Source organism: Gracilinanus agilis, chromosome 5 (genome assembly GCF_016433145.1).
Source record: "Gracilinanus agilis isolate LMUSP501 chromosome 5, AgileGrace, whole genome shotgun sequence".
Classification (NCBI taxonomy): domain Eukaryota; kingdom Metazoa; phylum Chordata; class Mammalia; order Didelphimorphia; family Didelphidae; genus Gracilinanus; species Gracilinanus agilis.
In genome coordinates, this window is record NC_058134.1 from 238231218 (window position 1) to 238242672 (window position 11455).

Here is an 11455-nt window from a genome sequence, read left to right on the forward strand (position 1 = left end):
GTATGCAATACAATAGTGGCATCTCATACTGAAATGTCAGCCGTATTGGGCACTGGATGAGAAAACGTTTAAACCTTGAGGGGAGAGATACCACATGTGTATATATATTAACAATACCCTCTAATGGTAGTAGAGAAATTGCTGTTCAATACACATCTATTTTCTCTAAATTTCAAGAAATGAGGGCTATAATGTATAATGAAACAAAGTGGCACCATAAACATTTTAATCTTTTGAAATGAGTAGCTCTAAAAACTAAAAACCACTATAGAAGGCTTGCTTTCAATGGGTCAATACTTTAGGAAAGTACCTAGTCATCTCTCCCCTTGACTTCCTTTAAAAAAAAAAATCCATACAACCACACCAGGGTAGGTTACTGTGGTAAACTAACCAATATTAAAGACCAGAATGCAGAGCAGTCTGAAAAACAAAAATAAAAATGTATTTGGAGAAAGGGAGAGGGCACACAGTTAAGGCATCTTAAAAAAAATCCATATGGCTTTGGTTTACTGAAATATTTTACACTGTTAACAAAAAAGGGAAACATTTCAAAGCATCTGAAAACATGTTGATGTCAAACCCAGAAGCCTTTCTCCCTGTGAGACCGTACATGGTCACCTAAATATTTATCTTACAGTAGATGGCAACCCCGAAGTCTGTGCAGAAGTTACATACAAAGAATTGTTGTCTGGAAGGGTGGGAACCATAGAATTTCCATTGGTTGATGAACAGCCCAACTTCAGTTTTTCCAAATACTCAGCATGTACAGGTTTGTGACACTGAAGAACTTTAATGGCATCTTCAACCTTGAACCATTCTCTCTTCCTGCCTAAAAAAAGTATTACAATAACTATTAAAACTCCATTTCAAAGGTAACTTATCCCTTATACCACTACCCCACACATCAAGTCATTGAAAACATCATCAAGAGTTTTTTATGCCTCCTAATGGGACAACAATAGAATAATGCTCAGTTTGATTTGAGGCCTGTAAATCACTGCTATTAATAGGGAATAAACTCTAAACTATCCTTGTCTTGCATTTAACTGTAATATAAAAGTCGGAAAGTTTGTCGTAATAAAAATTGTTTAATAGCTCTGGGTCATTTAATGTCATCAAAATATCTAATATAAAAAACTAAGATGAAGATGGCAAGAAATTGGCTGGCATAAGGCAAGGTCCAAAGACACATGTATTGGCAGTACCTAATTTGCTAAAATTACAATAGACTTCTATTGAACATGATTATAGATATTACTTGGCTAATGTGCCATTAAAATAATGTATATTATTTTCCCATATTCTTATCTAAACATGGCATATCATCAGTTTGTCTATTAAAATAAAAAGATTCCCTCTTATATGTGTTTGTTTAAGCCAGCTACATGCTAGGTGATTTGACTAAGGTAGCTCTAAATATTAAATATGTGCTTTGGGAACATAGATGTGAGAGATAAAGAACTAAAAAGATGGAGACCGGTTCAGATATATTCATTCAATCCTCTCAAAATTTGCACAAGCATCATGAATTTTTTTAATCATGATCTGATCAGGCAAACTAATTTCTGGAACTTGGTATTTCATGGGTGTGTCAGTGTAGTCAATTCTATTTGCTTCTTAGCAGAATTTTAGAAAGATTTACCTATGTTAACAGAATCTTCCCAGTCTTCCAATATTTCGGTGACAGTAAGAACATAAACATAAGTGCGATGTTTGCGGTCTTGATTCTGCTTGAATACGAAAAAAAATTACATTTTAATCTATAGGCCTATGCTTTAAGAATTACACGCTATTTATCAACAGTAATCTTACAAATCAGTATAAAAATTAAGTATATTTAAATTTTTACCCAATGCTGTAAAACTCATTCAATTCTATAAATCGGCATACTTACTTTTTGATGGTGGTCTTGATGGGAGAAATATAATTGTCAATGTAACTCACCAGGAAACTTGAGGCCTAAGGTCACATGAGCTGTTATTACAACAAACTTCAAGGCCAATCATCTTTCCACTATCGGACTAAATCTTTAAGGCCATTTACAGAAACTTTTCTGTATTAACTTGAAAATAGTTGAATGTATCAAAAATGTATTAAAAAAAAGCCAAGAGTGGAGCCAATATTCTCTCATTGCAAATTTTCCCTAGGCTAGAAAAATTTTTAACATATAAAAATTCAGATTTCAATCCAAAAACACTTTGCTTTTTATGTCATAACATTTTGTAAAGGGCTATTATAATAACAAAGGGCATCTACTATTTGTGGAGGCAAAGAACAGGAAACTAAATCAGAATAACTGAACAAATTTTGGCATATGCATGTAATATAATTTTACTGTGTAAAGAGATGATTAAAAAAAACCTGGGAAAAATTATATGAATTGATGCAATGAAGTGAATGGAACCAAGTGAATAATTTATAAAACAACAAAGATGAACTCTAAAAGAACCTTACCTCTTAATAAATGCAGTATGACCAATCACATTTCCATGACTCCTTATGGATTCAGAATGAAGAGATACTTTTTTTGGAACTGGTTAATGCAAGAACTTTTTGGGGGGGTTGGGGAGAAGACTATGCACATTACAAGAGTGTTTTGTCTTTCTTTTTAAAGAAAGGGAGGAGGGGTGGTTTAGGATAAGCTATCGTTAAAATAGATTTTTAATAATTGCTGCTCTAACATTTTTTAGGAAGGAAAACAGAATGGTTCAAAGTAAAAGATGCTATTAAAGTTCTTTTAAAAAAAACCAATAATCCTATCTCCATATCCCTAGTTTCTAGTAGTAAGAATTTTGTATAATTAATAGTTCCAAATTTTATACAATTAACACTTATTTTATTTTATACAAATAACACTTTTATACAATTAACCCATCCCCCTCCTTCCCCCCCACAGGTCAAAAATATCCCCCTTTCACTTAGTAGTTAAGGCTAGGTATTGATTTTGTATCACCATATAGGTGAAAGCTTAGGGCCCTTGGGTTGAGTGCAAGTGATGGAAAGTTGCCTGAGGGCCAGGTGACAAATTCTTTGGACACAACAAAAATGATTATAATCTGTCAGTGAAAGCAAATCACAGTGATAAAATCACAGGTGATGTTAATATTTGAAATATTCAAGAGTACAACTTGGATTTTATCTATAGCAGCTTTCTATGAAAGGAGATACTGAAAATATTTCTATTTCTACATAGGCACCATTGAGTCCGTGCCACAAAGTAACTGAATTTAGCCACTTCAGTGGAGAATGCTAAAAACAAATTGCTAGTACTGGCCAAGATTACTAAACAAAACTGTTAAATTACACCATCACTATCCTGAATTGGATGTAGAAATCTAAATGTATCAAAAAAGAAAAAGTCAACTTTTGATTTTTACCAGAAGATGGAGCTATATCATTACTCAAGTACCAGTTATCTCAGGATAGAAACTAAAGGGTAGCTTATTAACTTAATCCCTAATGTAGAAATGAAAAAGTCCTCAGAGAAAAAAATGCTAGAGCTAAATCTTATTCTAGGCTCTTCTCTTAGAACTATTAAATGTCTTCAGGATTCCGAGGTCACACTGTGTACTTTTAGGGTAGTGGCCAAAATTAATGTTCTAAAATCAAGTTATGAGGTATGTTTTCTGTTTGAGATTATGTTAAATGTTACAACAGGGAATATATAAAGATGTTTTAAGAGCTAAGCATTTAACAGAAAAGATGTCACAAAAGCAGGACCAAATTAAATGCCAGATAGACATTCCTTTGTGGGAAGGCTTAGTGGGAAATTTTCAGTACTAGGTCTGAAAATAAAAGTGAGATGTGATTAGGTAGAGGAATGGAGCATGAGTTCTGGGAGGGGTCCCAAATTAATCCAGCATTGAAACCTATTTATGTCTCATAAGAGCAGTAATCCCCAAATGAGGTTGAAACACAAATATGTTTCTCTGTTATATAGAAAAGTGGTCAGAGATTCACTAAACCTGGCGCATAAACTATATATCCTTTGGGCCAGATGACTGAATAGTTAAACTGTTAACCTTTAAGAGTTTCTTTTTCATAGACAACTAGGAACAACAGAAACAGCTTTTAATGAAACAACATAAAGCAGTGCAATTTCATTCTGGCCACCAGGTTTATTCTCAATTTTTGTCCAGAAAAAGTTTCATGGATCGACAAATAATTAATGATGTTTCCTATTAAACAACCATGTTTCACAAGAGGAGTTCCCATTCATGAAGTCCCTGCTTTGCTTGGTTTTATACTACCAATATTTAAAAAGGCAATCAGCCAAATACCCAGGTAGTGAAATGAGTCAAGAGAACATATGCTTGAAGATCCAGTTTCTTTAGCAAAATGAGTGAATGCTACCTATTCTCTCCAAAACACTATGTTCTATCAGCTTCTTAAATCTCCTATCTTGAAATTCAATAGTTTCCCAGAACTATCAATGAGATAATATGTTAATATTCTTAGTTCAGTACTTGGCACATAAGATACTATATAAATATTTATCCCTTGCCCCTCTTCCCTATCAATCAAACATTGAGAATACAGTAAGCTTACTTCCTTGGCCCTACACATCAAAATAAACTATATATTTTCAGCACTGGGGGCTATGTGGTTGACCACCTTGCCCAAAAGATGTTCTGCGCACTGCCTCTAGGACTTGGGGTATATAGGGCATATGTGCCTCTAGGATTGTTTGCTTACACTGTCTCTGTGGCTCCCATTCCTATTGCCTGTAGGTTTCTGCCTGATTTTTTGTGCAGCCAAGATGGTTGCCTAAAAATATCAAAGAACATATTTCTAACTATTTTAAGGATTGTGAGTGTAGGTGCTGCTTCCTCCTCTTTTTATATTTTAGCAACTTGGTCTTCTAGAGTTGGTATTGCTCCAATCAATCTGGAACCTCTTTCTCACTTCAGTTGGGTAGACTTTATAAAGAAACGTGGTGTATTTGCTCTGTCCACATTTGAAGCCTTTCCAGCTTGGCTAAGGACCTGCCGGTATTTGACTTTGCTGGCAAAGCTTTCAAGAACCCAGACTAGATGAAATACCAGAAAGTATCAGATGTAACATAACAAATTATGGTGACAAAAATAACTTTCTTGTTTCTGTAGCTAAAAACCTTCAGTTTGTCTTTGCCAATATGAATTTCATTTTTGAAGCTGTTGTGATCCAATGTGAATTTCCAAAACCCATTAAGAGGTGTATCACTTCTTCTCTACAGGTTCTTGATATGCTTATAAAAGTACTGCAGAAAGAAATCCAGGCTTCAAACAGGAAATAACCTGTTCAATGTGGCAGCCAAGAATGAGCTACCAGACCTGAAGAAGAATCTCATGATTTGTGTTTAGTTGGAAAAATAGCAATTTAAAAAACATTAAGCAGCTGAAGAGTGGTATTTTTAGAACTCACCTCGAATATCCCCAGAAGTCTGCCCAATTTTCCTCTGACACCAGCCTACAAATAAATTATAAGTTAGTTTCTTCAAAATATCAGAATTTCTCTCCCCACTATTTTGAAGCTTCATTTCTTCATGCACTGTTTGTTAATATGTTGGAATGCAAAATGATTTTGAATAGGTCAATAACAGTTCTCATTGCTAGAATAAAATGTCATACATATCCAGTCATTTTTCATCATAAATTCTAAAGTTGTAAAATTGTATCGAATGAAATAGGCTCAATTATCCCTTCACCTATAATGTATTCTGAGATACTTTGCATTCAACCTTTCACAAGACTATGACTGGAATAAACATGCTTAATCAGATGGTAGTGACTAAATATGGCTGTTACTTGTTTGCTTTTTAAAAAAAAGGAATCCGTGGTTTATTTCATTCATTTATAACAGAAATTACTAGCTTTGCTTTACATGCAAGTTTGATTGGTTCACCTTATTAGCACTATTTAAGGAAACATCTAAAATTATAACCTCTAATTCTCTAGGAACAACCTAAACAATTTTCCCATAAGAAATCTCTCTGTAGTGCTTACAAATGCAGTGTTTCCCTTCTTTAGATATGATATCACAAGATCATAGAGAGAAGGGACCTTTCCATTCCTGGCTTCCTTTTCTTGATGACATCAAATAGAGTTGGTCTTTTTGATTGTAGCATATGGTGGAGCTAAGTAGAGATTATTTAAAAAGCCAACACTATGATACAAAGCAAGGATGACTATTAACCCTTTTCCCCCAGGTGACTGAGACTGTGAGTTTGACTTGCCCATAATCACATGTCTACTAGAATTCAAATCCAAATCTGCACTCCTAACCTTTACTTTTCTGGAGGGATAGAAATCCCTTCTCCATTTAAAAAACAACAACAACAACAACAACAACAACAACAAACATTTTGGAGCCACCAGGTTTATTTAGCCTCACCTCTTCATACACCTCTCTTACTGCAGCACCACCCGGCTCTTCCTCAGGCTCCATTCCTCCACCAGGGACAATCCATTGATCTGGATATCGACTGCTACTAACTAACAGCACCTGAAAGAACATAAAGACAAACATTTAAACAGTTAAATATGAAAAAAATATTACAGAAAAGGACACTACATGCAATTAATGCACAAACTATTCCTTTTAACTAGAGAATTGATCCCCTTTCCTCAGGAATCCAATGACCACACCTGACTTTTTAAAAAGCACTACAAAAGTATCTTTTATATATTATTCAATGTAAATGCCTGACCAGCTCTGTGTTTAACATTCCCATTTTAAATGTGGGGAACCTCAATTTTTTTTAAACCCTTACCTTCTGTCTTAGAGTCAATATTGTGTATTGACTCCAAGAAGGAAGAGTGGTAAGGGCTAGGCAGTGGGGTTAAGTGACTTGCCCAGGGTCACACAGCTGGGAAGTGTCTGAGGTCAAATTTGAATCTAGGACCTCCAATTTTTAATAGATTAAGGAACTTTCCAGCTGGAATTAACAAACAGCTCTCTCATCTAGTCTGGGATACCACCATATGGCAATTTTGCCAAACTGCGCTTCTTGGGTACCACCATCTACCATCTCCAAGCCTTTGCACTGATTGTTCCTTTCCTCCCACAACATGTTCCCTTCTGTATCCCTGCTCCATCTTCTGATCTCCACAAATGACCTAAAGCAAAACTTAAGAAATGCTTGTAGATTTGAGCAAAATTAGAGACAAGTAAATCTATAAACCAGATCCTTCAAGTGGAAGCCCCACTTTAAAAAAGCTATTCTAAATTAACCCTATCATTCTCTATAGAAAGGCATTAATTCTGATAGTAATATTCATATTATTGCATAAAAATATCTGCCTACAAGGCATGCTACCCTACTATCTTGTTATAAAACATGTTACCTGAAAAACCATTCAATCCTTCCTCCTTAGATAATAAGATCTTAGGAGAGGAATGGTTTCTCCATTTTTAGCACCCTTGTATCTTCATTCATTCCCTAAATAACAGTTATAGTTCACTATACCCTTCTGTTTCTAGCTCCAAAACCAAAGCCAAATTTTCCAACTTTTAAGTATATAAGCAGTAAGATGAAGAATAAAAAAAAAAAATACCACCTCCCAACTATTTTTAGAGTTTTAGATATATTTTAGATTTAGGAAATACATATAGATTTGTGACTGATCAAGTTTCAATAAAACAAAACAGCAGTTATAAATACTAGGAACTAAAAAATAATGTTTTACATGGATGATCACATTTAGTCCTCTCAGGTCTTATTTTACAAATAAGGAAATGAAGCTGAGGTGTAGTAAATGAATGTTAATAAGAATCATGCAGGATTTGAATTCACACCTATACTCCCTTCTTCCTCAAGATAGGGTATGAAACATTGAAGTAATAGGATTTGGAAATTGCCAATATGGGCAAAAGAAGAGATTTTTACCTGGGTAATTAGGAAGAGTTTCTAGTGAAACTAATGTCCTGCATGGACTGGGCTAGCTTAATACTATCTGGTCTTTGCTTGTTTCCTCCAAGAAAGGGCCTGAGCCCAGTGTAAGAGCATAAAGCTGGTAAGAATTCATCTACTGGGTAAGAAATGAGTTACAGCATATAACTTACTGCAAAAAAAAAAAAGTTAACTTTTAAACTTCACTTTATACCAGGGACCATATTAAGGTCCATAATGCCACAAATGACCATGTCTTCCAGGATTCTCTGTATTATCTACACCAGAGGCTTTCATACAGGCACAGGGGAAAACTCAGGTTCCCAAACTGTAAATATTCTGTTTCCTTTTCATTCCCAAGGTGATCACAACAGCAGCAATAGCACCAACAGTTTTTGGCCCTAAGCCACAACTTAGGACAAGGTGTACTAGATAAGATTAAAAGCAGACCACCCTCAGACAGATTTCAGAATGTGCCCAGCTGGTGAAAGAAGCAGATTTACTTAGTTTGACCTTAGTCTTTAATTGCCAAATGAGGGAGGCAGTATGGGTCCAATGGAAAGAATGCTGGACTTTTCACTCAGGTTTTCTGATTCCAAGTCCCTAATCTGATACTTACATCCTGTGTTGATTATAGGGGAGGTCACTTTACACTCTTGGGCATCAGTTTCCTTATCTGTAAAGCAGGGATAACTTCTCACCCTCGTGGGAATGGGAAGTGCCTCAGTACCATATACATATAACCTACTTAACTGTTTCTATCCTCTTTTTATGAAAGTTTCTGTAAGCTCATCTTTCTATGAACATCCTACCCTGATTCTGCTTGTAAACAAGTCAGGTAACCAAAGAATAAAGTTCCAATTAACAATTAGAACCAGCCCAATAAGATCTTATGGTAACCAATTAAAAATCCTACTTTGGCACATTTCCATATTATTTCAAAAGCAAAGAACTCAAAAACAGTTTTTACTTCTGACTCAGTTAAGTACAATGTTAATAAGTTTCTAATGTATTTTTTAAAAAACCCTTACCTTCTGTCTTGGAGTCAATACTGTATATTGGCTCCAAGGCAGAAGAGTGGTAAGGGTAGGCAATGGGGGTCAAGTGACTTGCCCAGGGTCCCACAGCTGAGAAGTGGCTGAGGCCAGATTTGAACCTAGGACCTCCCATCTCTAGGCCTGACTCTCATTCCACTGAGCTACCCAGCTGCCCCCTCTAATGTATTTTTGAAAGTTACACCTGTTGAGAAAGCATGTTTACACTTCTTTTTTTTCTGAGTTTTAAAATACTTGGGGCCACCACCTCACAACTAGCAGATTAGCTAACATGACAGCAAAGGAAAGTAATAAATGTTGGGAGGGGACGTGGCAAAATTGGGACATTAATGCATTGCTGGTAGAGTTGTGAATTGATCCAACCATTCTGGAAGGCAATTTGGAACTACGCCCAAAGGGCTATAAGAGACTGTCTGCTCTTTGATCCAGCCATAACACTGTTGGGTTTATACCCCAAAGAAATCATAGGGAAAAAGACATGCACAAAAATATTTATAGCTGTGCTCTTTGTGGTGGCAAAAATTGGAAAATGAGGGAATGCCCTTCGATTGGGGAATGGCTGAACAAATTTTGGTATAACACAGAGACTTATACATTGTGGTACAATAGAACTTAATGGACTTCTCTACTAGCAACAATGCAATGATCCAGAACAATTCTGAGGGACTTATGAGAAAGAACGTTTTATCCACATCCAGAGGAAGAACTGTGGGAGCAGAAACATAGAAGAAAAACAACTGCTTGATCACATGGGTTGATGGGGATATGGTTTGGGATGTAGACTCTAACGACCACCCCAGTGCAACTATCACTAATATGGAAATAGCTCTTGATCAATGATACATGTAAAACCCAGTGGAATTGCGTGTTAGCTGGGGGTGAGGTGGGGGAGGATTTGGGAGGAAAGGAAAGAATATGAATCATGGAACCATGGAAAAATGTGTATGTGTGTGCGTGTATGTGTGTGTATGTGTGATATATATATTTTAAATTAATATAATATATAATTTAATATATAATTTAATTTAATTAATATATAAATAATATATATATATTTTAAACCCTTAACTTCTCTGTATTGGCTCCTAGGTGGAAGAGTGGTAAGGGTGGGCAATGGGGGTCAAGTGACTTGCCCAGGGTCACACAGCTGGTTAGTGTCTGAGACCAGATTTGAACCTAGGACCTCCGGCCTCTTAGGCCTAACTCTCAATCCACTGAGCTACCCAGCTGCCTCGAAAAATATTCTAAAAAAAATTTTTTTAATACTTGGGACCCTTTTACAAAGGGTTGATACACTTTAAAAAATGTGACTCAGTTGTCTTATTACCCAATTTAAGGATTCACAAAGAAGATATAAGGTCTGGATACTAATACAGCTTATGGGTTATTTAATCCTCATTCTTAAATGACTATCATCTCCTTTTGTACACTCAAATCTTTTGTGCCTCTTCAAATTCAAATCTTCCATGGTAATTAATATACTAAAAGCTACTATACCCACCTGTCTGTAAAATACCCTCTGACTACTAATCTTTTGTGACCAGACTATAAACCTTTTTGTTGTTGTCCAGTAGTCTGACTCTTCCTGACAAAGTGACTGTATTACTCTGCCATTTCCTTTTTGCGCTCATTTTGCAGATGAGGAAACTGAGGTCAAATAGGGTTAAGTGACTTGCTCAGGGTCACACTGCTATTAAGTGTCATAATTTGACTCAAGGCATTTGAACTCAAGTTTTCTTGACACCAGGCCTGGTGTTACCAATAACTGCCCTGACTCTACAAAACCGATTCTAAAATGACTTCTATGCATAGTAAATACATAATTTACTATCTGCTAAAATTCACTTCATGTTTTGCTTTTGTTAATTTAAAGAGTTAAGTATTCAGGACAACCTACTTCCAAGTTTCAGAGTAGTTAATACAACTATGCATTCTAATAGTCAACAAGCCAACATTTTTCACCATTGTCCATCAACTGTGACCATGTATGTTTGCCCTGAAATTACTGAGTATCCAGGTATGTATATGGATTAGTCTAGAGGATGTGGTCTAGTTTCTATCCCCCCCCCTTTTTTAATTTAGAATATTTTCCCATCCTTGCATGTCCCCCAACCCCAGCCCCACATTCTTTCCTACCCCCTCCCAAAGCAACAAGCAGTTCCACTGGGTTATACATGTATCATTGTTCAAAACCCATTTCCATGTTATTCATATTTGCAGTAGTGATCTTTTAACATCAAAACCCTAATCATATCCCTATTGAGCTACATCATGCTTTTATTCTGCACTTCTGCTCCCAGTTTTTTCTCTGGATGTGGGTAGTTTTCTTTCTCATAAGTCCCTCAAGATTGTCCTGGGTTGTTACATCGCTGCTAGTAGAAAAGTCTATTAGCTCTTGTGTCCACAGTGTATCAATCTCTGTGTACAATGTTCTCCTGGTTCTGCTCCTTTTGCTCTGCTCAATTCCTCAAGTTCTTTATTTTTTTTCCAGCACAAGAGTATTCCATAAAAAAGTTTTTGTATAAACAAA

General features: G+C 35.9%; 1 protein-coding gene across 2 annotated transcripts in view; it reads right to left on the reverse strand.

Annotated features, from left to right (window-relative positions):
- Positions 1-421: 421 nt before the first annotated feature.
- The window catches only part of NUDT4 (nudix hydrolase 4), a 27728-nt gene continuing 16694 nt past the window's right edge, over positions 422-11455 (reverse strand). The window contains exons 2-5 of one of the 2 annotated variants that reach the window (XM_044677386.1): positions 6373-6483; positions 5404-5448; positions 1643-1727; positions 422-829 (exon numbers count right to left, since the gene is read on the reverse strand). In XM_044677386.1, coding sequence (XP_044533321.1) covers positions 627-829; positions 1643-1727; positions 5404-5448; positions 6373-6483 — 444 coding nt within the window. In that variant the 3' untranslated portion in view covers positions 422-626. Of the gene's footprint in view, positions 830-1642; positions 1731-5403; positions 5449-6372; positions 6484-11455 lie in introns of both variants that reach the window. The other variant, XM_044677385.1, reaches the window with a different exon arrangement.